The 27,333-nt window shown below is 42.1% G+C and overlaps 3 protein-coding genes across 3 annotated transcripts in view; 1 reads left to right on the top strand and 2 right to left on the bottom strand.

Moving 5' to 3' along the window:
* The first annotated feature begins 17 nt into the window (after positions 1-17).
* Positions 18-5,502, top strand: rpe65a (retinoid isomerohydrolase RPE65 a). Its single transcript, XM_076098738.1, has 14 exons — positions 18-1,734; positions 1,919-2,001; positions 2,132-2,282; positions 2,489-2,596; positions 2,798-2,939; positions 3,028-3,175; positions 3,381-3,462; positions 3,543-3,675; positions 3,767-3,906; positions 4,261-4,390; positions 4,477-4,591; positions 4,703-4,797; positions 4,876-4,987; positions 5,084-5,502. The coding sequence occupies exons 1-14, from the start codon at positions 1,724-1,726 to the stop codon at positions 5,227-5,229; spliced, it is 1,596 nt and encodes a 531-aa protein (XP_075954853.1). The 5' UTR covers positions 18-1,723; the 3' UTR covers positions 5,230-5,502.
* Positions 5,503-5,661: 159 nt separating this feature from the next.
* On the bottom strand, positions 5,662-10,431 carry LOC142956943 (RING finger protein 11-like). The gene is made up of 3 exons (XM_076098739.1): positions 9,778-10,431; positions 9,242-9,411; positions 5,662-8,762 (listed from the first exon to the last, which is right to left on the bottom strand). The coding sequence occupies exons 1-3, from the start codon at positions 9,898-9,900 to the stop codon at positions 8,588-8,590; spliced, it is 468 nt and encodes a 155-aa protein (XP_075954854.1). The 5' UTR covers positions 9,901-10,431; the 3' UTR covers positions 5,662-8,587.
* Positions 10,432-12,460: 2,029 nt separating this feature from the next.
* Positions 12,461-27,333, bottom strand: part of cacna1eb (calcium channel, voltage-dependent, R type, alpha 1E subunit b) — a 42,376-nt gene continuing 27,503 nt past the window's right edge. Inside the window, exons 19-47 of the mRNA XM_076098726.1 lie at positions 26,103-26,873; positions 25,656-25,891; positions 25,255-25,417; positions 25,037-25,166; positions 24,121-24,180; positions 23,856-23,962; positions 22,632-22,643; positions 21,800-21,896; positions 21,527-21,687; positions 21,050-21,187; positions 20,728-20,929; positions 20,462-20,626; positions 20,125-20,235; positions 19,923-20,003; positions 19,531-19,650; positions 19,343-19,408; positions 18,680-18,771; positions 18,381-18,555; positions 18,158-18,285; positions 17,733-17,829; positions 17,165-17,270; positions 16,566-16,673; positions 16,380-16,480; positions 15,824-15,930; positions 15,634-15,733; positions 14,067-14,171; positions 13,514-13,646; positions 13,199-13,362; positions 12,461-12,967 (exon numbers count right to left, since the gene is read on the bottom strand). Of these exons, the coding sequence (XP_075954841.1) occupies positions 12,461-12,967; positions 13,199-13,362; positions 13,514-13,646; positions 14,067-14,171; positions 15,634-15,733; positions 15,824-15,930; positions 16,380-16,480; positions 16,566-16,673; positions 17,165-17,270; positions 17,733-17,829; positions 18,158-18,285; positions 18,381-18,555; positions 18,680-18,771; positions 19,343-19,408; positions 19,531-19,650; positions 19,923-20,003; positions 20,125-20,235; positions 20,462-20,626; positions 20,728-20,929; positions 21,050-21,187; positions 21,527-21,687; positions 21,800-21,896; positions 22,632-22,643; positions 23,856-23,962; positions 24,121-24,180; positions 25,037-25,166; positions 25,255-25,417; positions 25,656-25,891; positions 26,103-26,873 (4,543 nt within the window). The remainder of the gene's footprint in view (positions 12,968-13,198; positions 13,363-13,513; positions 13,647-14,066; positions 14,172-15,633; positions 15,734-15,823; positions 15,931-16,379; positions 16,481-16,565; positions 16,674-17,164; positions 17,271-17,732; positions 17,830-18,157; positions 18,286-18,380; positions 18,556-18,679; positions 18,772-19,342; positions 19,409-19,530; positions 19,651-19,922; positions 20,004-20,124; positions 20,236-20,461; positions 20,627-20,727; positions 20,930-21,049; positions 21,188-21,526; positions 21,688-21,799; positions 21,897-22,631; positions 22,644-23,855; positions 23,963-24,120; positions 24,181-25,036; positions 25,167-25,254; positions 25,418-25,655; positions 25,892-26,102; positions 26,874-27,333) is intronic.

The raw sequence follows: 27,333 nt of genomic DNA on the forward strand, positions 1-27,333 counted from the left end.
AACGTCGATATTTTCCCAACAACATCGCAGGTTCATTTAAGTGTATTACTATATTTAGTTTCGCCTCCTCTGATCTATTGATCTAATATTAGCCTTGCACAGCAGCCTGCGCGACACTGATGCCACGTTTGAAAAGTTTTGACCATAAATCAACCAACAGAGGTCTCCCGTTATAGAGGATTAGAAACAAGGACAACAACAGAGCAGAGGAAAGGAGAGCAAGTCTTAGCCATTGTTATATCTCCTTTCATTAGATGTGTTCTGATAACCTCTCCATTGTATGTAGACCTTTCTGAATAAACATTTATCAAAGTTCATTCTTGGCCTTGGAAATAGTAGTTTGACTAAAACAATCCCAACTCAAGCAGGTTGTTTTTGCTCTCAAACTAAATTTCCCAAACTTCTCAGCCAAGAATATTTTCACCTCATATTTGCTCCCTTGCTCTCTTTCTGGAGCTTTCACCCACATCACACAGTTTTCACCAGCGGATGGTGTTCTCGAAAGATGTGACATCAACGTCCACGATGATGACCATGTGATATAGTCGAAAGCCCCAGAACAAGCTACAAAGTGGAGTTTGAGTTGGTATGGTTTTGTGAAATTGTATAAATTATTGTTTTCCAGAGTGACTGACAGCAACATGCATGTTTGTTCTACTATAAGTTACAATTGGTGGACAAAAGTGGGTCATTTGATTTCAAACCGTTTGGGGAGTTTCCTCCACATTTTTGGGTCCTGGCTGTGTTTGGGGTCACTGAACTCTGACTGAACCCCTGTCACTCTCACTAATATTCACTAACTGACTCTTTCTTTTTTTGATTCATAGAGTTTCATAAAAATGTTATATATTGCTAATGTAGGTCAGTCTGCATGTGTTGGCTGGGGGAGTCACATCACAACCCACGTCACTGACAAAACTCTCTCTCTCTACTAATGGTGTTTTTTCCCAGAAGGAACAATGCAGCGTTTGTTCTTGAGGCTACGTCAAACATAATCCCTTCACCTGGATTATCGCCACACCGAGACAAGCAAGTAAAGCCATTTTGAGTTCAGACCAAAAAACAACTGGCCACATTTCACACAATTAGTGTTGTGTGCAACCGTCTTATTTTGTACAAGATGGTCTATAAATAGTTGTAAAGGTTCACTGTTATTGTGTTTCACAATAGATCATCATGCTATTACTATTTCAGAAAACCATTATTTAATCTAGAATAAAGTGGTGGTACTTGTTTTTTGTTCCAATTTTGTCTCATTCCAAAATGTTTCTATGAATTGCACACATTCTGAATTACTGAATTTAAAATCCCCATTCACTCTGTTTACTTGTTCTTTTGTAACCCCACATGTTTCATTAATACTCGGAACTATACTGCACTTAGTATGACTCAGCTTATCTATATCTTAAAGCATAACAATTGAAAAAAATAATCACATGCACGATTGCAACACATTTGCCAATTCTGCGTGATAGATATTCTCTGCCATAAATCCGGTGTCTTAGGGGCAGCCATTGGGTCACTCAGCAGAGGATATTGGCACAATGGGATTGTTGTTCACGCTGCGACATGATGATTGGCCAGGAGAAAAGTTTACAGCACAGATTTCCAGTGACCGTGAGGGGGACTAGACAAATAAATACCCCAAATCCACTGGGAGAGAGACGTCCAGTTCAGAAGTGACCAGAGTTTGCTTTGTGTGGTGCCACAACAGGAAGGAAACATGGTCAGCCGGTGAGTTCCAACTTTAATTTACTTTTTATTCTTTTATCTCATATTGATTTTACGTTTCTTTGACTTGATCCTGTGACTTTTACGCAGTGACTTGAACAGTCAGTGTGTCTGCAGCTTTTTAAGCTTAAAGGATTTGGTTTACCTGGCTGCCGTGTTGGTTGATGTCTTCACTGTTTGATCACAGATTTGAACACCCAGCTGGAGGCTACAAGAAGATGTTTGAGACATGCGAGGAGCTGTCTGAGCCTCTTCCAGCGACAGTCATAGGTATGTTTGCAAATCTCTGACAGAAATAGACTGCAGTCAAATAAACATTTGACAGTTTTATAACTTGAGTATTTTTAGAGCATAGAAAGTAAGCCCCAAAATTTGTGTTTTTTATGTTGGTGTTTTGCAGGAAGGATTCCTTCCTTTCTGAAGGGAAGTCTTCTCCGTTTAGGACCTGGGCTTTTCGAGGTTGGAGATGAACCCTTCTATCACCTCTTCGATGGCCAGGCCCTCATGCACAAATTCGACTTCAAGAACGGACAGGTCACCTACTTCCGAAAGTAAGACCTGAAGGAAAGAATACTGTTGTGTTGTGTAATTTTTCAGGCTATTTGTAGTAAAATCAACCTGCAGACACAGGTCTCCATTCTAATCAAGTCACACGAACATACATCAGCAATATTTTATAAGATAAAAGGCTGTCCATGAATCAATAAAACATTTTTGTGTCGAATGTTTCGGGATGAAATAATTTTCCTCCTCCTAGGTATATCAAAACAGATGCCTACGTGAGAGCCATCACAGAGAAGCGCGTGGTGATCACTGAGTTTGGCACCTTTGCGTACCCCGATCCCTGCAAAAACATTTTCTCCAGGTGTGTTGCACGTAAAACACTTTAAAACATGAAATACAAATGGGTAATGAGTACTTTAAAGTTAGCATACTTTTCCTTTGGCGGTCTTTCCTCATTAAACTGCTACATCTGCAGGTTTGTTTTTAAACTCCAGACTTGTGTTGGCGTCGTTTCAGCTCATGTAATTACTTTTGTAAAATGAAATCATTTTTTTGTGTCCAGGTTTTTCTCTTACTTCAAGGGTGTTGAAGTCACAGACAACTGCCTGGTGAACGTTTACCCTGTTGGTGAGGATTTCTATGCCGTAACAGAAACCAACTACATCACTAAAGTAAACATGGACACCTTGGAGACGCTGAAGAAGGTATATCAATGCAAATCTACTGTAGAATTTGAGGTGTAAAACACTCTTTTTTTTTTCCATCAGTGAAATGTCTTTATTGTGTATGCAGGTTGACCTGTGTAACTATGTCAACGTTAACGGATTGACAGCCCACCCTCACATTGAGAGAGATGGTACAGTGTATAACATTGGAAACTGCATGGGGAAGGGAGCAACGCTGGCCTACAACATTGTCAAGATCCCACCCACACAGAAAGGTTTGGATCAGCGCTGGCATCACCACACATAACAACAGTTAAACTCTCCTTAAACTCAGCTCCTTTTTATAACAAGAATGTGTTGCTGAATTCAGGGTTAGAGGAATCGATGTGACCTCTCAAATAAAAGAAAAGAAAAAAAACATAATTCGTTTTTTGCTTGCTAAATCAAACATCATTTTAAAAAGGCTTTTTTTTTTCTTAGATAAGTCTGATCCCATTGAGAAGTCCAAGGTGGTGGTGCAGTTCCCCAGTGCTGAGAGGTTCAAGCCCTCCTATGTGCACAGGTGTGTGTAGACTCCACCATATGTTATCAGTGTTGTCACGGAAAGTCAAAGTTTTGACATTCTCTCCTTCCCAATTTCAGCTTCGGCATGTCAGACAACTACTTTGTCTTCGTGGAGACCCCGGTGAAAATCAACCTGCTGAAATTCCTGAGTGCTTGGAGCATCCGAGGCTCCAACTACATGGACTGTTTTGAGTCCAATGAGAACCAAGGAGTGAGACCTCGCAGTACATTGTTGTCTTTGGTGATTCTAACCCTTGATATTTATCATAGTAATCTCATGATGCCTCCTCTGTGTTTTACAGACCTTGTTTCACATTGCCAGGAAAGAACCAGGAGAGTACATTGATCACAAGTACAAAGGGGCGGCCATTGGCATGTTCCATCACATCAACACCTATGAGGACCAAGGCTTCATTGTTGTTGACCTCTGTGGATGGAAAGGGTAAATGTTGGACTTTAATTTAAAGGTGCAATATATGAGATTCAGCACATTAACTGTTTGCTAAGTAAAGATATAGAAGAGTGCCTGTTGATAACACTGTCCCGACCGACAGTGTTTTAGCACCCACCCTCCGGTGAACACTGTTAGCGCTGTCCACACTTTCGCCGTTGTTCGCACCGTTAGCGCTGTTAGCACCGCTAGCTGCAAGCCGCCTGCTCAGCCGGCGCCATGTTGAGAAATATGGAAGGCAATCGAAATGCTCCCAATCCTGTTTAAAGCACCGTTAAGACTTCCCTGTACATCTTCTGCAGATTTGTTTGACACGAGAGTCATTGCTGTTCATTGTCCGTGCAGTTTCGAGTTTGTTTACAACTACCTCTGGTTGGCCAACCTGAGAGCCAACTGGGAAGAGGTGAAGAAGGCGGCCATGATGGCGCCACAGCCGGAGGTCCGCAGATATGTTATTCCCCTGGACGTCCACAAGGTGAGTCGCCTGTCTTTGCTCGTCAGGACACAAACGGCCCCCTACACAGGTAAAGTCTCATGTCATTTCATCTCATCGCGGTGTAGGAGGAGCAGGGGAAGAACCTCGTCAGCCTGCCGTACACCACAGCCACAGCGACGATGCACGCCGATGGGACCATCTGGCTGGAGCCGGAGGTGCTCTTCTCCGGGCCTCGCCAAGGTGCAAGCACATCCAACAGATTTAACTTACTAAGTCACGGGGAACACATTAACATTTGATATACACTGGAAATGTTGTCATTATGTAACCATTTGAATGTGGTTTTTGTAGCTTTTGAGTTCCCTCAGATTAACTACCAGAGGTACGGAGGAAAGAATTACACGTACGCCTACGGCCTGGGTCTCAACCATTTCATACCGGACAGGGTAAGTTAACAAAATACCTTCAACTGGTTAAGTGTGTCAAACAAGCCTTTTTTCCTGAACTGACTTTGTTGTGCGTAGATCTGCAAGTTGAATGTGAAGACCAAGGAGACCTGGGTGTGGCAAGAGCCAGACTCCTACCCCTCAGAGCCCCTGTTTGTTCAGACTCCCGATGGGGTAGATGAGGATGATGGTAAGACAAACAGCAATATAAACACAACATATTCAAACCTGACACCCACTGTGGTTTTGAACTTGTTTTCATGATAATCCGTTGCTGCGTCCTCAGGTGTGCTGCTGACCATCGTGGTGGCTCCAGGCTCTCAGAGACCAGGATACCTCCTCATCCTCAACGCCAAGGACATGTCCGAGATCGCCCGAGCAGAAGTGGAGTGCACCATGCCGGTCACCTTTCACGGGATGTACAAACCCTAACGCTGCTTTTCTCAGGGCGTCAACAGCAGCCAGCCATTACCCAGTATTAAAAACAGGATAAATAATGACTAAATGGTTGTATGGGCTCATTTGCAGTTGACTTGGGTTGTAAAATAAAAATGTAATGTGAATTCATGTGGCTTTTTGATTCTAGTTGCTGGATGTACTCAAATGTCTAAACCTGAATTGTCAGCATTGGCTTAATAAAAAACGTTGCCTCAGATGAATATTTCATGCTTGGAAAAATAAACCTGTCAAACTGAAAACATGTGGTTGTTTTATACTCCTCTGTTATAAGCTACTAATTACTAGGTAGCCCAGTGAACTGGGGTTCAATCCTCTTTACTGGTTTTTAACATGAATACTGAATTCCTTCCATCTGCTGGGCTGCTGACCCTGTGCTCCGATTTTGGGGATTAAAATAACCCGACGCACATTAATGATGCTTTTTAATACCTTTAAACAAGCAGGCATTTCTCTTGATATATCATAGACCAATTAACACAAAAATAATCCTTTAGCCTAAATTCTTGAGATATTTGCAGAGATTTAATATGTTGCCACACAAAACCTCATTATGTTTGCATCTGAACAAGTGACCTTCTCGTGTCCGTCCTTATTGTGTCCGAATCTCATGCAGATCTTGCAACACAGCAAAGCTGATTAATTGTGTCGCTGCATAATCTGAGGAAAGAAAGAACAAAAGGGCATGTTGCAATCCATTATTCTTTTTAAGTGCATATGATGGATGTGTGGCCCTTATATACAATGTCACGAGTCCACATAAAGCACATTGCATACGTGAGATCCATGTGCATAAACAAGGCATCCGTTTGGTTTGAATGGTTTCTACAATTCCACTCAAAATAAAAAACGCTCCATTGGACTCACGTGTTTGCTCCCCAGCTGATGCAAGGCGAGGAAACAAAGCATCAAACATTACTAATATGGCTTTGGCTCGCTTGCTCCATCAGTCAAACGGAGAACCCTGATTATTTCGTCACGTTTTACACTCCACTGCCAGATTTTAGGATTGCATTAATGAAAAGCTCAAAGGAATTTCCAATGGTGTACTCTGTACTCTGCCCCTTTGCACACATTTAGTCCACTTGACTGATGCAAACAGTCAAGTGTTTTTTGTTTATATCTTATAAATTGTTTATATCTTATTTCTTAATTAAACAATAAGAAATATATAATTTTTTATCTTTATTTCTTTTTTACATGATGGCTTTCTAGCCTTCCAAAAAGAAACAAATAAAACAAGATCACAGGACATAATTTTCAGAATAAACTTAAGATGAAAAACACAGCAAAGGAAAAGCTTAATGAAAGTCTCTGTTGTGACTATCACACGATAAAAGAAGTCTCTCATACTCTGAAATTCATTTGGGACAGAGGTTTGCACAGTCAGGCTTAAACCAGTGGAAGAGTTATTGACTTACTGTCCTAAATACAAAGTGGAATTTACACAAATGTAACAAAAACGATAAAACACAGGAAACAGAAAAATACAGCCACACTTTCACCAAATGATGTCACGAATCAAAAGGAAATGTTTGCAACTACTGCTACAGTGAATGGAAATAAGGAAACAATTATAGTGGAATAAAACTAAAAAAATGTGACAAATAAAGAAAATGACTTTGTACGAATGGGGATTCAAAATCTAAGAGTTTCAAGTTTGCTTCAAATTTAGCCTCTTTTTTCCCCCCTAAAGGAGCAGTTCAACATTTGTGAAAAATGCTTCTTAGCTTTGATGAGCAGATTGATACCTTCGTCATGTCTGTACGCCAAGTAAACTAGATGAGGGAGGCTATTAGCTTAGCATAAAGACTGGAAGCAGGGGGAAACAGCTAGCTTAGCCTCCAAAGTAAAAAATAAAAAAGCCTACCAGCACTCTTTAGTTCATTATTAGCACATTATATATTGTACTTAAATGGTTTATTGAACACTTTACTCCCAGTTACCGGAGATACGCTTGCTTTTTTTTAACCACGCCTTCGGAGCCATGCTAGCAGTTTACCCCGGCTTAGTCTTTATGCTATGCTAATCCCCTCCTTGCTCCAGGAGAAACTTAACGCACAGAATCAGATTGGTGTCTTCTTGTGTCAAAATGTTTAACTTCTCCTTTAAACCGCAGCAAGCCTCTGTCCCTTCATTTCCACACAAAACCACACAAGAATGAAAAGTCAAGCGGAACAAAGTGGAGGCTCATACTACTGAAGCACAGATTTCATTAAATACATCTTCAGGTTTACCTCGATGTGATAAGTGACTACTGACAGCTTTGAAAATACCTTTTCAGTTATAGAACTTTTGCATCTCAGGAAATGAAGGAATGAAGTATTGATAGTGCAAGGTTATAAGGTACATATATTAATATATTGTTTAGATACTGTCCTATAAGTAAAGTGCAAATCTCTGGATCAGATGAAAAGTGTGTGCAAGCATTTTCTAATTTTTGACTGACCCTGCCCATGCACCAATGAGCCCTTTACTTTGGCTGCCAGCTACTTTAAAACACCGCCTCGAGGAACGTTCCCGTCAGACGTCACATTCCCTTCGACTCAAAGCATTTTCTTTAAAGTCTATTTATCTTTGAGGGGTTTCTTTGTTTGTAATCCTAACAAGCTGGAGAGTGATTTCTTCTAACAACAACAGTGTAAATGTATGCTGTTTATTCCCATGCCTCTGAGCGCATGTTCAGAGATCACTTTGTTGAGGAAGTCTTACTGTTGCCACAGAAAGCTTCAAATTGAATCCAACAGATTTCTAGCGACAACTCGTAGCATTTTGGTCGATCACCTGTTGACCTTATTATCCATTTTAACGATGACTAACTGGAATGAAGGTGAACTGGGGTCAGTTTGGGGGGGGGGGGGGGGGGGGGCGCCACTGAGACCGGCTCAAGCGGAAATGCACAGTCATCAAACAGCTCACACACACCCTCCCCGTCAGCAACACACACACACACACACACACACACACACACACACACACACACACACACACACACACACACACACACACACACACACACACACACACACACACACACACACACACACACACACACACACACACACACACACACACACACACACACACACACACACACACACACAGTCATGCAGGGTCGCCTGTAAACAGTTTGTGTAACTGATGTTTAAGACCAGCTTATTATTTAGACCAGAGGACATGGAGGGCCAACATTTGGGTGGCAAATTTTGAATTTTTCAAAGTGCAAGAAAAGTTAACTTTTTTTTTTTTTTTTAGCTCCTCTCACTCTACCAGAGAGCCATTGTTGGGTGTGTGTGTGTGTTTGATCTAAGCTTTAAGGAGGAGGGGTGAAAGATCAGTTGGTCTCGTCGTAGGTGGAGAGCAGGGCAGCATCCACGGGCTCCATGCAGGAGGGGCAGGTGAAGGACCTCATCAGCCAGTCGTCTATACAGTCCATGTGGTAGATGTGCATACACGGCAGGAATCGGATGGGGTCCCCATAAACAAAATCCAGCATACAGATCACGCATCTGAAAACAGAGGAAAATAAGAGCTTGAATACACACAAGTAGATACTGTACAGTTGGCAAATATGTTCATAGCTAATTAAACATTTAACTCAATAAAAAGCCAACTATTCTCTGGTTCCAGCTTCTTAAAGCTGATTATCTATTCAATTCAATTTCAATTCAATTTGGTTTTATAGCCCAAAATCGAAGATTGGCCTCAGAGTGCCTTCTATTTTTTTTTTAATTTATTTTAAATTTTTTATTAAATCAGTGGGAATTATGTTACATATTGTTACCATGGCATTATGTAGACTGATATTGCAGCTGACTTGTTTCCCATGGACCATATGTCATATCATAGCATTCTTATTTACGATTAAATATCAGTCATACATTTTAGACTGTCACAAAAGAGATACTGAAGTCAGGAGTACAAAAAAACACGATGTCTGAATTAGTCAAAATTGCTCAGAACCTTCCTCTGTGTAAACATCACTCACTCTCTGATCTTCTTCTCTGAGCCGTCCTTCCCTCCATCGTAAACACCCTTCGGGAGGTGCTGGATGAGGCCAATGCGCTGAGCTATGCGGATCTGCTCCTCCTCTGTCAGCTGGGTGGCCAGGCGGGCCTGACTGGGTGTGGGGTGGTACATGGGCATGTGAGCCTGCTCCTGGTTACAGACAAAAGAGAAACAAAAACACAATTATCCTCCTGTATCAGCTTACTTTGTCTGTACAAAGTGAACAGACTGGTGAGGCTCTGTGTGGGGACAAGACGAAAGATAAAGCAGCTGTTAGGTCTGGATATACTTGACAGGTCAGTTGATGAAGATTACTCTGAAACCAGTTTGTTTACTCTGGTGTTACCTGACTAGACTGAACTTGAGGCAGAAAAATATATGAAACACGGGACACAGACATATTTTCACAAACACTGTCTGCATATGGACATTTAACGAACCTTCCTTCGTGTGCCAGAAACTTTTATTTTCTTAAATGAAACACCCTGGGAGTTGTTGGTAACGTTAGACTCTGACCTGGTACGGAGGAGGAGGCTCCAGGTCCGGGTCTGTCCCCTCGCCGAAACTCGCCCTGTCTGACTGGGACTCGTGAAGCAGAGAGATGTCATCTGATGTGGGAGACTTGAGACAGTTGCCCATGTCTTCGTGTCTCCAGCCCGGTCCTGCCCAACGTTAAAAATCGGATCTCTCTCTCTTGCTAAAGTTGCTCTCGGTGGCTAATGATAGTTTTGTCCAATATATCCCTCTGATCATTCACTAGTAGTTCAACTACACATTGCTAAATATACCATGTACATTATTCTAAAACGTCTCCATCAACGTTAAATGTTAAAGCTGTCGACACCAGTTTCTCTTCGTGAACACAGGGACCTCCAGCTGAAAAACAAAACAAAGAACTCCCGTGCTAACGACAACTAGCCTAGCTAGCTACTTTTTTCGCTAGCCAGCTGGACGACTTCCGTGTCGCTCATTCCTTTGAAATAATCACGATTTCTACAAACTATCTACTTCAGCAGCAGCTGTGGCTGTTACACTGAGCGGCCTGAGCTTTGTACAGCAGCGACATCTCCTCCGTTGAACTTTGCAAGTAATATTAAACAGTTCGCTTCCTTGCTAGCCCTTTCTTCAACCGGAGGACATGTTATCGGTCGGTTGGATATGACGTACGGGTGTGATTCTGCGCTGTGATTGGATGATTCCCCTTTACGTAGTTCTGACAGAGAGCTGAAGTCCCGCCCCTTTCAGTCATGAACATAAATTAAAAATATTGATAAAGAACAGAATTAGTCAATAATTCATAATTACTCTATTGATGAATAGATTATTGTAAAACATAGATTTTCTTCATACTTTTATTGCAAAAATATTTTTCAACACTATAGGCACAATTTTAATCAGTTTGTTTTAGATGTAATCGTTTTTTTAATGTAATATCTACACGGCATATGGCATTCTGTGGTAAAACAAGCAAATAGACACAAAAAAACGGCACTTTTTATCACATTATAGTATATATACTGTTGTAATACGTTATGTATTATATTACACGCTATATCATATTTAATTTAATCTAATTGACAAAATGTCTTCTGTGGAAGAGTGCATGAAGCGCAGGCTGGACGTAGAGGTTTAAACAGACGCATTAAGTGAAAACACTTGTGTCGGTGAAGCATAAAATCAATTTAAAGAAATGTCAGTTTATAACATGAGTTCAGATGTCACCATAATAAAGGTGTGATCAGTGTTAACAACTAATAAGAATAGTAAATCAAGGATATACATTTAAATAAAGTTTCTGTGTGAATTTACTGCTTCAATTTCACATCTATTAAGGTTTTTGATGTTTTCCCAGGCTTCATATTTAAATAAAATAAAGGACATTCAATAACAGTGGCAGCTTGAGGACACCTTTATTTGTATATACAGCTATTGTACACATAAAAACCCACAAAGTATTTGCATTCCAGGTACTTATGATACAAATCTCCATGTTTTTGGTTATGTGAGTTTCACAGAATTGGCCTTCTTCAGGCAAAAAAAAACAAAAACACAAACCTTAAAATGAACATTTCCAAAAATTCCTTTACCTTTAAAGCTCATCAGCTGATACTGTGTATTGTTATTTTTTCCTCTCTAAATATTACAAACAGCATAATTCCTCTGTACATTATTAGTAAGTTAGTTCGAGTAATGTTAATTTGTGAAACAAATGTGTCATGGGGTGTCTAGAGTGTTTCTACAGTCATCGTCTGCAATGGTTCGTACAATATTCACAAGGAAGAAAAAGGTGAAAAACGATGAAAGATCATTTTGTATCAGTTCACAGTAAAATTACACGCCCAGTAATTCTCAAAATTAAATGGTACATATGATTTGTCAGGAAAGTCTCATTTAAAGGGTGTAGACTGGTAGAAATAAAAGTAACATGACTATTTTGAAGATCTGAAGTTTGTTGGAGGCATGATTAACAAATAAGCATCTTTCTCCACGTTGCTCTATAACTGTATTCATTTCTCACAACTTATGTTCAATACAAAAAAGTAAAATAACGAGGGAAATCAGGCAGTTTTTTCCCTGCACATTCATTCATACTGTAAAAAAAATCCAGCATTATTGAGTTTTTCTTATTAGTATCCACATTGTCTGGTAAAGTATCCGATTGCCTCTTCGTCATGGCTTGTTGTATTGATCTGGTCTAATAAATGGCAATGGTGTGATGATCACAACGTATTTACAAAACAATCAATTTTTAAGAAAATGTAGTTACATATTCACACACCCCACAGATAAATACTGTTAAGAGCAACACTGAATCATTTAGAAACATCTTCAGAAATGAAAATACCTATCGACACGAATGACGTAATTTGATCCATTCATTTATTTTCTGCATCCCACAACTATTTGAGATGTGTTATTACTCTCTATCATCAAGTACATATCAGGAAGTAGACCTTATTTATTGTCAGTGTTCTGTGTGAATTGGCAACTACAGTTTCAGGAAGTATTGTTCTTTTTGTTTTCATTCGTTTTGGGTTCACATCTTATCAAACATCCAGAGGGCTCGCGGCCTCGAAGCACTGATGCAAAAAGAGTCACATTGACCTTCACTGTGTACGTTGTCGTACAGCGCCTTCTAACGCCTCTCTGGGATTCCTCCTCCTCCTCCTCCTCCTCCTCCACGCTGTGCGTCCTGTCCCTAGCACCGGTCGTCCTCCTCTGTGTCACTGAGAGGATCACAGCCCGCAACAGAGGTCGTCTGCACCATGCGCTTACGAAAGTGTCCGTTGGGGACCTGCCAGCCGGTCCGCAAGCGAGGCCGGGCCGAGCTGACGGTGTTTGAGCGTCCCAGGCTGCAGGCCACAGCCGCCTCGAAGGTCAACGTCTCCATGGGGCCGGAGGGGTCTGGGCTGTGGTCGCCGTCTTGGGAGGCCAGGAACGGCTCGGAGGGGTAGCGTCGAAGTGGGGACGGGTCTTGGTCTGCGTCGCCCCGCCTCTCGCCTGCGACCCCCTCTTGGGTCTTCCATTTGGGCTTGCCCCGCCTCACGGTCTCTGGGCTGCCTTGCTCATCGTCGTCCTCGCCGACGGAGGGGTGTAGCGGGGAGTAGGAGATGTGGGGGCGAGAGCGGGCCTGTGGTACGGGTCGTCGGCCGCTGGGGGTGCTGGACTCTGAGGTGGAGGGCACCGGACTGTCCGAGCTGTTGCCCTGGAGCCGAGAATAAAGACAAAATGGAACAAACAAGACTTATTGGATCTTCTTTTCCAGGACATCCAGCAACTTAAACTTAAAGGGGCACTGCAGCAAATTAGAAATGGAGGGGGACATTTGCTGATTCAATTTCAATTTCACTTTTAAGTGTGTTGTGTTGTTAATTTGTGCCTTTGTTGCTGTCCAAGACCATGAATCAGCTAGTTGGACAGAGCTGCTCTGACCCACCTGTTTATCTTGGGTGCGTGCTCTCTCTGCACTAGAAGATCGTGAGGGCTGCAAACTTCTTTCTTCTGAGTTACAACGAGACGCTTTTGGAGAAAGGAGGTGACAGCGCTCCTTAGATCGGCCACGCTCCTTGTCACCCTGCTTCCAGTGCTCTGAGCGGGAAACTAGAGGGAAGACATTCAGCAGAGGAGACAACATGAATTAAAGCATTGCCAGTGCACCAGTGTTCCATGTTTGCCAATGGTGGGATGACCAAATAAACACTTTATACCATACGCACACAAGCCGATGTGATAACAGGTGAGCGGGACTCACCAGCAGCCTTGTAGCTTTTGTGACGAGGACGATAAACTCTCTCCGGACTTTTGTCCTCCTCCCAAAGACCGTTGACCCGCTGATCGGCAACAGTCGAGGCTGAACGTTTCATGGAGCCACTTGCAACCTCCGTCTTTTTATATGTGAAAACACACACAAAACAAAAACAGACAAACATGAAAGCACAGGGAACATGCTGGGATTACACTCGGATCATTTAATGCAGGAGCAGGAGGACCATTGCAGAGAGCTTTTTAAAAACAGAACATGCTTCAGTTCAGTGCAAAAATAACGTGCATCAAACAGACTATTTTGGATTAGTTTCCTCTATTCTCGAGACGAGAGAGAGCTCAAGGTTAGAAGGCATCAGCATTCAAAGATCACCCCATGTTAACAATTCTTTGAACCTTAATCAGACTCCCAAAGTAGCAAAAGACAAGCCAAAACTCTGATTTAACTTCTCGGCATCACATAAGGAACTTTGGCGTTAGAGCCCATGCAGCCACTGACGTCCTCAAGTTCCAGCACAGAGGCCTTGTCATGGAAGATGTACCTGCGACTCTACAGCCAGACGGGGCATGGAAGAGGCCCGCACACACAGACCCCTCCCTAGTGGGAGCTCCTGTGGGGCTTCAATCCCCCTACTGCACTCGCCCACCTAGGTGAGTACAGAAACAAGAGAGGAGGGCAAGGAGAGACACCAATCAGACTCGTCCCCCGACAGGGCTGCCCTTTAGATGCGGAGGTCCAGCTCAGCTGAGAGGAGGGCACACAAGCCATTTCAAATCTGAGGGTCATCTATCATAGACATCGCCATCCAATCAGAAGCCATTCCAGCCAAAAACGGACAGATTAACAACTGGCGACGGGGAGACTGACTTCAAGGAGGAATAGAAACAGTGGAGAAGACAAGCGAGAATAGACAATAAACAAAACAGATCACAGGGAAAGATGAAGTCCATACTTCAGCTTGGAAGTTCATTCAGTCATGCGCGTTCAGGTCTTAATAGCTACACAAACATGAGCCAGACGACATCTGTCTAAAGGGACGAACACATTCCTCTGCAAGAACAAACACTAATATGTGCGTTTTTCTGAATCATTTCATATCATTCATCTAGCAAGCGACGTAGACCAGTAAAACCAGACAGTATAGACACAGCAAAACAACAACAAGTTTGACAATCTGCCTTTGCTGTTCCAACCTCCAGAGGACTAAAAGACACGAGAACAGAGAGCAGCGAGGCCGTGCTCTGCAAGGCACGGAGACAAGTCACAGTTTAAATGATATGTGAAACGTTTTGCTTTGTGAGTTACAATAGGTGCTCTAAGACAGTGTTTCCAACCTGGGGACCCCCTCTTAGGGATCACAAGATTACTCTTGCAACAGTGCAACACACACCAGCGGCATATGACGTGTGAAAACACACAGACATCCATTGTTTTCTATGCAAGCCTGCTGACTGGTAGGCTCGACACATCCTAGCTCACCCCTGACAACTTCTTTTGTCTTGTATAGTACGTTATCGTATGTTAAGGGCTTCAACTGAGGCGACACTCCTTGGTGCCGAAGATTTGCACTTAAGTCAGCGATTCTGGTAAACGTATACGGTCCCTCCAGAACTACCGTCCTTCTTGCTCCCAATGCATTTCTCTGTATACATCCGTGGACTTGTTCCTGCACCAGCACTAACAGTTGCTGATTGGTATTAATAGTGTTGTGTCTCGGTCCGAGCCCCTTTGTTTGTTTCCCATTTATAGAGCCTGGGCTTTTTTTTCAGTTCACTCACAGAACAGACAGTTAGCGGACCAACGAGGAGATGTTCGCTGAATTTAACAAAAAGCATATTGGATTAGAATCACTGACTGCATATTTAAATGAATAACAAGATTATAAAGAAGAAAAAAACATATTTCTACTCTTCAAAATGATCTTCTGGAACTTGACCTCCAAAAACTATTCAAGAAACTGAAAAGGAAAATTGCTGTTTCAGTTAACTGGCCACAACCTCTCCACATAGCTGTGACAGGTCCACAATGATTTGTTAATAACTGCTGCTCTCATGCAGACGTGGTTGTGGTGTTAATGTTTGTAGGCTCATGTTGATCCTCTTTCTTACCGGATTCTGCTGCTGAGCAGCATCAGTGTCAGAGTTTATGGGCTGCAAAAACAGTTCCTGAGGTGAGATGGGGCTCAAAGCCACAAAGCCTCCCCTGGTCCTGTATTGGGACAGAGATAAACAGTCAACAAACTCATTAATGAATACACAAGTACAAGTATAACAGATGAGCACATGAGCGCAGACTCACAGGGCTGAGCCCGCGCTGTGGGCCATCATCGGCAGCGTCTGGGTGTTGGACAGAATGTCCTCCGGGAGCGTAGAGGCATCCAGACTCTTGAACATTAAGCTACTCTTCTGAAATGAGAGAAACAAAAACAAATCAAACGGAGGTCAGAGGGCTTCATTCTGATTTCATTTTCATTTTGTTCAGGCCCAAATTTAAGAAGGTCAAAGAGGACCCCAAAAACAAGACAATGAAGTCATTCCTTCCTCTTTGTAAAGAGTTATGTTTGGAAGTTTAAGAAATATGGCCAACTGGGATGGAACTTGATTCTTGGTTTGCTAGACTGCAATTCTTCCTCAATTTTTCCTTCTTCTTCATCTTAAAAGGTAAGGTCATATCATAGCTTATCATTGAGAGTTTCTCTATGTTGTTGATCAAATTGTGCCTTAAATTAAATTATAATAGATCGCATGTGATTATCGACATGGTTGTCTTATTACTTACTTAATTTATGTACCTCGTTTCTTTGAATACATGATTATAAAACAGGGTGAAGAAGATGATAACATGCAGAGCTGACCTGAGCTTCAAGTTGTTGCCTGAGCTTCTTGGCTTTGTTCAGTTTGAAGTAGTCCATTATCATCATGGAAGCGTAGATCTTCCCCACTGTCATGTCCGTATCTGTGAGGGCAGACACGCTACATTAACTGTTGCTGCTCGTCTCTCAGCATTACATCGAGTATTTCCTCCTTACTGAGAGCCAGACCTTTGTTGATCGGTACCAGGAGGTCCAAGTTCTTCTGGGGCAGATAAGGCCAAATGATACTGATCTCTTTCTGCAGTTCACTATCCAGAGCGATACGGTCCTCACCGCCTGAAACAAACATCCACACTCAGCCGCAAATACATTATCAGTTAACTGAAGGTGAACGATTAGTCGATCAATCGATAAGTTAATTGATGTCATTTGTCAAGAATAGAAACCAAACATGTGAAATGTCTCACTTCACATGTGATGTTGTGATTTCACATAAACCAAATTTTACATTTTAAAATGACGTGTTTCTAACTAAAAACTACAAACTAACTAACAATTAACTAACAACCTTCCCAGTTGTGATGATTTGCTGCATGTTCGTCTTATATGACATCAGATCTGTTTTTAGTTTTGGATTGTTGGTCGGACAAAACAAACAATTTGACGTCTTCTTTGACATTTTCCCAATTAAAGTTTTTTTTAGAGACCAAATAATTAATCTATTATGAAAAAAATGTATTCACAAAAAAAACGATAAAGAAAATAATCCTTGGCTGAACCCTTAAATGCTATATCACAATCTGGACGCGCTAATTCATGAGTCGGACCTCTGGCTATTTTGATGTCCAAAGCTGTGCGGATGAGTGACATCAGGGTGGAGGTGAAGTGGACGCTCATGTCCTCGTCCACAGGCATGTTCATCAACACCAACCTCTGAGAGACAACGAGGGACGGGGAGAAGAAGACGGAAGGAGATTAATTTAATCACTTCAATGAACATTTCCAGCAAAAAATACCACACCAGATTATTTCGTTTTTGAAAATTTGAAATGATTCCTCAGAGATTTATAGTTTTACTCCGCAGACTGAAAAACACATCTGCATTAGTCATTTTAATTAATTAATAATTTCTCTCCGATCAACATCAGCTGAACAACTTCTGTAAATGTTCAGACAATAATCTGTATTTGGCTTTAACCATAAAGTTTTTAATTCAACTTCAGTTGTATTACCTTTGACTTGATAGACACTCTGTTGGTATGTTCCCTTAAATCCACCTTATTTACAAGTTGTATTGCTCTTTTCTGTATTATACTGTATACAGTATAAGGAATTTAGGATTTTACTTGAGGTTTCATCTAACCCTTAAGAAAAAAGTGATAATGTTGTCAGTACCTTGTAGGCGATCTTGGCAGGACATTTTTTGCCCAGGCCCAGGGGCGGTGACATGTGTGTTAGCATCTCATACATGGCGGTGTAGTGGATACGACCACTTCAGAGGGAAAGGTGAGGGGAGGCACAGAGAAACAGAAGGTGGAGAGGTTAATGAACAGTGGCATAAAACACAGATCTAACACAGATGAAGAGAAGTTCCAATTTTAAGATCTTGTGCTGTGGCATTTGAGATTTTAAGAGCAATGTTGGCTTTTTCTATCACAGTGAACTCTAGATGCTCTTTTGGGAACATGACGGCTCATTGCACTGAAAATGTGGTTTGACGGCCCTCTGCTGGATAAAGACAGAACATGACTGTTGATCAGGTCTGCTTGAGTTTAAATAAAACATGTGAAAACGCAGCAGTAATAAGATCCCAGTCTCACCACGCCAGACGATCATACTCCCCCCAGATGCGAACAAACTCGTCCAGGTGATGGGGACCCAGGATTGAGGAGTCTCGCGTCAGGTACTCAAAGTTATCCATGATCACAGCCACAAACAGATTTAGCATCTATAAAAGAGACATAAAGAAGAAAAGCACTGCGTAACGACAGCAGAGGAATTGACAAATATATAACGCGAGTGTCATTTTGGTGGAGCCCTGACCAGGAACGAGCTGAAGAAGATGAATGAGACGAAGTAGCAGTACGCAAAGTCAGTCCCACAGCCTCCCTCGTGGTCTGGAGACGTGGTGAGTGGGGAGATGGACGAGTCTGGTTCACACTCCCGACCCGACAGACACGAAAGCATTATCTCCTGCCAGGACTCCCCTGTAGCACTCCTGGGGGTTTAAACACAAACCAACACCTAGTTGACATCAAATTCAGACCCATTTTCTAGAAGCGAAAGAGAATGAATTAAAACTGAAAGCATCGAGGCTTGAAGGGTACTTTTGATGAGCCCACCTGAAGAGCAGCATCAGCGCACTGAAAAAGGTCTTAAAATTGTTGTGTTGATTGATGTGACTCTCATCATTCAGCTTGATGTTTCCAAACACCTGCAGAGAACCGGTTGTGTTTATTCCATTGGAACTCAATTACATTACATATATTAAAAATATGTCCAAGAAAAACGTTAAAACAATCAGTAACACAAATGACTATGGTGCAAATGACTTAATATAAACAATATTAAGAAAAGAATCATCCACCAAATAGCTTATAAATATTAAAAAAATACAAAAACATCTGTAAAATCAATGAACAAAACCCTCTTCAATGTTTGTATATTTCTTAGATGGAGATTTTTATTGCGTCTTATATTTCTGTTATATTTATTGTGTCATATTTTAAATGCATTTTTTCTATTTACTATTAATTTTCGTTCTTTTATTGAGCCTCCCAGCTAAAGCATTTTACACGATTGTACCTGTATAACTGGAGTGACAATAAATGTCTTGAAACTTAAACACTGAGACTACATCAGATCGAAAAATGTATATACTCAGTCACATAGTCTGCATTTGTTTCTTAAAAATAAAAGTAGTGCAGAAGTCCTGTACATAACCCGAAGTTAGACTTCCACAGTCTGTCTGTTATGTTATTTGTGAAATATTAGTGAAAGGATACCTGCATTCCAATTATGGCGTATATGAAGAAAAGCATAGCGATGAGAAGACAGACATAAGGAAGAGCCTGTTGGAGAAGAGACGGCAAAGACAAAACTCGTCATGAATAAAAGTTATATTGCTTTAAAAGCATCATTATGATCTTCGTGCGAGGAACCAAAGCGATAAGAAATAAGTAAAATGTCCGACCTTGAATGACTGAACAAAGGTCCACAGCAGGATACGGATGGTGTAGCCCTGCCTCAGCAGCTTGATCAACCTGGCTGTTCGGAAAAGCTTCAAGAAACTCATGTTGATTGTGTTCACGGACTGACGCATGAATGGTTGGAGAGTGGGTGACACGAGAGAGAAAGAGAGGGAGAGAGAGAGAGAGAGTGGCAGACAGAAGGGAGAGACAGGATGTAAAACACAGATGGCGGCATTCATCACAACATGACTTAAGTTTTGTCTGGAAGCAGGGATCGTAACACGCGAGGGAGACTTGGAAAGAAAGGATGCTGCTTTTAATGCTAGATATTTGTGTCTTTTATTTCAAGGGTCGCAACATTGTGAAAACGAATGGTGTCTTGGCAGAGTCTTACCTGTAAATCCACAATTATCTCGGAGATGCTGCCAAGAACAGTGATGAAATCAAAAATATTCCAAGTATCTCGAAAGTAGTTCTGCGGCAAAAAGAAAATCTTTCAAGTAATTTGACTCAACATAGACAAATTCTTTATCAGTGGAGCGAGGTGTGATTTAAATAGCTTCTGCCTTTGATTGATCTCTTGAGTGAAAACTCACCACCAAACCGAATGCCATGATCTTGAGTATGCACTCCATGGAGAAGAGGACAGTGAAGGCCGAGTTGAGGTGTTTTAGGACCATGTCGTAGGCTGTCGGAGCCGAGTGGTACTGAAGGAAAAGAGAACTTTGAGTTTACTGACAGACATGACAAGTTCATCATGCTGGACTTACATGTTTCAGACTGTATAAATGTTGCTTACTTCCCAATTCCGACAAACATTATTCAAGAAATATCAGAAGTTTTGTCGCACCGATACATGCAAACATGACTACCAAAGATCCTTTAAAGTCTCTACTGTTGCCATCTTGCATCCTGCTGTACGGAGAGCTTTACCTTCATCATGAGGACCACAGTGTTGAGAGCGATCATGACGAGCACCGTGTACTCAAAAGAGGGCGATGCCACAAAGTGCCACAGTCTGTACTGGAACGTCTGTCTGTTCTGGGGCATGTAGCGGGTCATCGGCTTGGCGCTGATGGTAAAGTCGATGCAAGCCCTCTGATGGACAGAAACAAAACAAAACAGACATGAATGAATATGTGTGAATGTGACTGTGTGTGTGTGTGGTGTGTCTGTATATGTTGTTCATCGCGACACACCTCGTTCTTCTCCAGAGTGCACTCCTGAATCATCTTGTCGCCCTGCTCCTGGAAGGTGATGATGATCAAAGCCACAAAGATGTTGACGAAGAAGAACGGAAAGACCACGAAGTAGACCACGTAGAAAACGGACATCTCCATGCGGTTCCCCCGACTCGGCCCCATGCTCTCCTCTGTGACATCGGTGGAGTGCTGCAGGACTCTGGCAGGAAGAAAAGACGGGAGAGACGAGAGGTCATTTATCTATTTTTAGGCTGTTAAGGCCAAAATGTTTTAATTGACTTAGATTTTGATCCCTTATTTCAAGCAACAATCCACTTACTGAGGCCATCCCTCTCCAGTGGAGACGGTGAATAGCGTGAGGAGGGCCCAGCAGACGTTGTCGTAGTGAAACTCGTGTCTCTTCCACTCTCTCCTCTTCACCTCCTTTTTGTCTCTGCTGTAGTCAATGTAGTAGCCACTGTAGGGAGCAGATTAATTCACCGATTGAACCAGCACTTTGCATGAAGAGAAAGACATTGGAGCTTTTGTGAGGTGAAAATACTATTAAGTACAAATTTGAGATACTTACATCCAGCAATATAATATACGTTATTCTGAAATGGGCCATTCTGCCAAATGAGTATGTTAACTTTTGGTATTTTAAAGTATATTTTGATCCTAATATTTTTTAACTCAAGCAGAATTTTGAATGCAGGACTTTTACGTTTACAGAATATTTCTACTCTGTGGTATCACTTCTTTTACTTCAGTAATAGTTTTGTGTTCCTCTTCCACTGGTTTGGATGAATCCACTTACTGGCATTCCTTCTCTGAATTCATGGAGCTGTCAGTGCAGTAGAAGAACTTCCCCTTGAAGAGCTGCACGGCAATGACAGCAAAGATGAACATGAAGAGCTGGTACACGATGAGGATGTTGAAGACGTTCTTCAGAGATGTGACCACACAGTCGAAAACAGCCTGTGGAGAAGAAAGACAAGAGAGATGGCAAAGCAAGCACAATGTGTCAGACATCTGTGAAACAACACCCAATACCCAAAATACTGGAGAGTGTTTGCAGATGTTACCAAACCTTGAGTTTGGGAAGCCTCTTGATGGTTTTAAGAGGACGAAGAACCCTCAGAACTCTGAGGGACTTTATTGTCTTGATGTCTCTGCCTTTGTTGTTTCTGTTGACGTTGTAAAAACAGCACTTAGGAACACAGTTGTACACTCAAACTAGCGCACAAAGACATATGGCATAGACACATTCAAAACGGTGAAAAAGAAAAACACACTGAAAGTAAAATGTCAATGCATGTGCATCTCAAAAGGCACAATGAAACACATAATTTCACCCTGAGTGTGTTTGCACGGAGCCCAGCAGGTGTCGAGCTTTTGACAATTTGTGCAAGTTCTACCCTTGAAATAATTATCTGTGAAAACCAATTAGTAGAGAGTTCACTTGCATTTATAATGTGTCCTCCAATCATGAAATGATGCCTTAAATTATATTAAATAGTATTTAATTATCGGTCATAAGCACTGCCCTCACATAACTGAATTTACTCCGTCAAGGACAGACCGTTAAATTACAGAATTCATACAATATCTACTTTAAACACACAAGTTTGAACATTGTGTGAGTGTAGTAAAGTTTTGAGTTTCAACTGAGATATGTGGATGCACTTTGTGCACCACAATGTGTTCCAGTTTATGGAATATTGGATTATTCTTTATTAATAACGCTGCAAAAATGAAAATGTTTCCCCTGACACCTGTCAGGCTCTGTAGTTTGGTGAGATTTAGAAGACACAACAAACAACAAAAACACAGTGAATAAAACCACACACATGAAAATAAGAAAACAATTATATGAGAAGCTTATGGGAGACGTTCACATTTAGTGTGACTGAATTTTTTACCCCATCACATTCCTGGAAGCCCCAACAGTGACAAAATCCACAGGAACAACAGAGAAAAATTGAGGCATAAAGAGAGATACACCGTGAGCAAAGCTCCGAGAATCACAGCTATATTCACAACAGAGAAATTAACATACAATACGATCCTCAGTACAACAAAAGGCACAAAAAGGTTAATAAGTCATCTGAGACACTCATGCTGGGAAATAGAGATGCAACGATTTTCTTGGCAGATTCAGATTTTTTAAAAGTCTGATCTGCGGATCATGATTTTTGCAGATTTTTTATTTTCTATGCAAGAACTAACATTGACTGCAAAGCTCCAAATCTTTTTTTTTACCACCATTACGAAAAATAATTACAACCGCCCTGAAGTCAGTGTCAGTGTAAATGTTTTACTTTTACCTTGATATTGTCATCTATCGTGATTATTTGCATAAAAACCCACAGTTCAAATGTTTACAATATAAAGGAAACATCTCTTATTCTTATTCTATTGTACGTTTTCATATTTCAAAATGATGTCTTGTATTATTGCACTGTGTTTACTGTCACACACCAATCACCAAGCCAAATTGCAATAAATACGCCCAATAGTAATTTTTCCTGAATAATGCTTGAACGCATCATAATAACCTCCGATAACATTGGCTCCATGATAAGCAGGACGAGACTCACTGTGTTCACTGTGATTACTCTGATCAGCATACATGGGAATGAATTGCAATAGAATAAATGTCTGATTTGGTTAGTTGTGTTTTTAAGGTTGTTCCTCCATGGCTGATTTTGGACTTGTAGTTGTGACAAATTGCGAGCTTTCTGTCTTCTTCATGTGACGTTACTGTCTGTGTCGCTGTGTAGAGAGAAAACTGATCGGCCAGTTCAACCGGCAGCCAATCGATCGATGCATCTCTAATGGGAACGTCCACGCAAAATAAATATCATAAAGGCTTTTTAGCTTCACTGTCCACCCGTGTGTAAACAGAATACACAGAAATCTCTTTTCCTCTTGTTGTAGGATCATAGTGACGCTTAAATCTGAGTTAAACATTTCACAGGACCATGTATGCCTCCACATTTGCAGTTTTCTGAGCTACAATGTAACATTTTTTTGAAGCTGCAAAAGGGGAAGGTCTTTTATAACAATACAGTACGCTCAGTAAATGATTTGCTGCAGTGAGTCAGTCATTAGTCATCAGCGGGCAGCACTATATAGTGACTCACGTTAGAGCAAAGGCAATCAGAGCTCCCACCACCACAATGAAGTCCAGGATGTTCCACATGTCTCGGAAATAAGAGCCATCGTGCAGAATGAGACCCTGGTCTATCATCTGGAGGACAAACAACACACCGACAAGGACACATAACGTGAACAGATTAAATGCGCACAGGGAGCAAAACACCTCGGAGTACATCTAGAGTACGTTAAATAATTAAAAGTGTGATTGGCCTCATATCGAAGTGGAGAACAAGTGTTTCAGTTACCCACCTTGATGATCATTTCAAAGGTGAACACTCCAGTGAAGACGTAATCAAAATAACGGAGGACCTGGATAATTTACAAACATAAAAAATACATTTTATTGAGCAAAAAACGACTTTTCTGATGGTGCATATCCAAATACTTCTGTAATTCTGTCACTCACTAATTCTGCAACGTAAGTACTGCATAATAATTTTCATTGTATAAATCATCAGCACAACTTATTGGTTTGTGCAAAACAGCAAAACATAAACTTTACAAAGAGGACCTAACATATATTTCTGGAGCCAACCACAATTTATTTCAGTGTTTTTGCAGCTGTGAGCAGCTCCTCCATTTTATTTGTACATTGTGTCCGTATGGAGTTTCAGGGGGTGTTAAGTTAAGTTCTTCTGATCTCCTTCAAGAGCAGTACAGATGTCGAGCCAGGGTCTGTGGTGAAACAAAAAGCCATCCCATAGTTGGGAAATGACTGGCAACCGAGCACGTAGCTGGTGTGGACTACTCTTGACACGTTCTGTGACACAAAGTTGTGAAAAACAAACTGCGCAGCTATTTCCCAGGAAAATCTGCCGATTCTCATCTTGCATGTGTGTGAAACCGAATGTGTTGCGACACATTGTTGCTGACAGTGTTGTGTCAACTTGAGATCAAACAGTAAACCTGAAAGCTAAACTCTCCGATTTTCATTCATTCTATTTCCGTGAACAATTGCTTCCTTGAGGAGAAACGTGTGTAGAAGAACGAGTGTACATCGAGTGGCATTGCTCAGCGTAACACCATCAGATCACTCTGTTACTATTACTTCAGACATCCACTGCTTCTTTAAGGCGTCAGTACGATTCAAATGTATTATCCTACATCCAAATGTAGATCATGCATACAACTATAGACACATAAGGAGGTTGTATTCTAATCTCACCTTGTTTCTGTCTGAATTGGTACACACGGGGTCCTCAGCAGCCAGAGCAATGCTGCTCGCCACGATCACGAGGAGGATGGTCATCTCAAAGTAGCGCATAGTGACCACATAGTGACAGATCCTCCTGATACTGCGGATCAACGAAGGGAGAAGATCTTTATTTTTGGTTGATGAAACTTTTTTCAAAGAAAGATTTTGTGGATTTTGCAGCATCTTACGGGTTGGAGGCTTTGAAGATGAACATGCTATCCGGAGCTGCAGGTTTGGGAGGAATTGGAGGTTCCTCCTCCTCATCGTCATCCTCATACTCATCCTCATCCTCCATCTCGTCCTCTTTGTCTGTCTCTTCAGAATGGTATGCCTCCAACTCTTTACTGTTCACTAAAACCCAGACAGTGCAAGAGGAGAGAACAAAATGCTTCAGCTGTGCATGGACAGCTATGATGAAGAAAGAACAACGTGAGTCACCGGCACAATGGATTCATAAAAATAAAAATAAAAGACTGTGGAACTCTTAGCAGATGTCAAACACCCACACACGGTGATCCTGCCACTAAATCCCACTTTACGATGCACAGTAAAAGAGCGTGACTGCAGTGAGAAGTGATCAGAGCGCTACCTGTCATGGGCGTGAGCTCCAGCAGCGGCTGCGCGGACATTTCGATGGCCACGCTTGCCGCCAGGTTGGACTTGTCCCGTTTGATGGAGACGGAGCGGCTCTCAGACTCGATGGCCCTCACGGTAAACTCTGTGGCCTCTAAGGCGGGCTCCACGGGGTCTGCGTGCCCGCCTTCGCCCTGCTCGGACCAGGTACAGTCCAGCAGCTGCTCACACTGAGGAGGATCAGGAATGTCTCTGCAATGGGAAAGAAAAGATCACGAAACTTCAATCAGTGCAACAGGTTAAGTGATGACATGGAAATCTGTCCTGTAGAAAGAATTGTGCACAAGTTCTTGTATACTGAACTATAAATAATGAATTACATATGACGCAAAGAGGGATAAAATACAAATAAATGTTCATGACTGTGTTGATAATTCTTGAGAACACATGAGAGCAGACTTACCTTCGATAATCTTCTCCAACTTCTGCGTACGGGTTGATGATGCACGTTCCACCATCATCTTGGACTGACCCTCCTTCTGCCTCTGCTTTCTTCTTCTCCTCCCTGTCGTCCTTCTCCTCCCTCTCATCCAGAGTCTTCCTCTCCTGGCTGAGTGACCGTCTGACTTGTGGCACCTCATGCGGTGACTGGGTGCAGTCCAGACTCTTGGCTTCAGAGCGAGCGTCGCGGTGCCTGTGCCGTCTGTGTCGCGCCCCGTCGTCCGGCCCCTGACTGGGTCTGAACTTGCGGGCCATCCTGTGCCGGCCCCCGCCCGCGGCCCGGTGGTTAGCTCCTGCTGGTTTCTCCTCGCTCAGGTTTACTAGAGGCTCAGCGGTCGGAGGCTCCGGGATGGGGATGGTGACTGACATCGGGGCCTCCGGGAGGGGCATCCCCACAGACATGGGAGACCCGGGCAGGTGAGCCGGGTTGGCCTCTTGGGTGAGGGTGGAGGCGTTGTGGGGGATGGTGGGAGTTTCGTCGGTGTCTTCCGGAGGGTTTGCACACAGCTCCTCTCTGCTTGCCATCTGCCGACGTTTGCGCAGCTGGTTGGCTCTCTGCTCCCACACTGACATGTGAACCTTTCTCCTCCTCTCGCGGCGGGTGACGAAGGTGTTGGAGCCATTGAGAGGCTGTTCGACTGCGGGCATCGTCCGGTCCTCGGGCTCCTCTGGGAAGTTTGGTCGGCCTCGGTGGATGGCTCGTTTCCTGTATAGGTACGGTCTTCTCCTCCCACTGAGGACCACAATATATTTTATATCAATGTGCGGCAGAAACAACCCCAAATTTAAGGAATTGTTGACAAGAAACATCAAGACTTGTGTCCATTTAGCATACCAGTTGTATAAAAGAATATTCAAACAAATCAAATAAAAGAATCAAGAAAAGGACAGACCTTTTCTGTGAATTTATGTTAGTTAATCAGCAACATAAAAAATCCCCATGTAGAATTATGCAAAATGCTAAAAGCTAAAAAAAAAATACAAATACATCCAAAAAAAAATTCATTAAAAAATGAAATTACCTGAGAGGTAAGGACAGATAAAAAGAACAAAGACCACGAGAACAAAAAAGGTAAGGTGCAGGACTTAAGTACAAACAGTGTCGAAAAAATCTCAATAATTGAGGAGGAAAACTCAAGGGAGGAATTCTGTGAGACAGAGATGCATACAATCATACTTACTGGTATTCAGAT

This window comes from Anarhichas minor, unplaced genomic scaffold, assembly GCF_050575085.1.
Source record: "Anarhichas minor isolate MPS153535 unplaced genomic scaffold, ASM5057508v1 ptg000024l, whole genome shotgun sequence".
Lineage (NCBI taxonomy): Eukaryota > Metazoa > Chordata > Actinopteri > Perciformes > Anarhichadidae > Anarhichas > Anarhichas minor.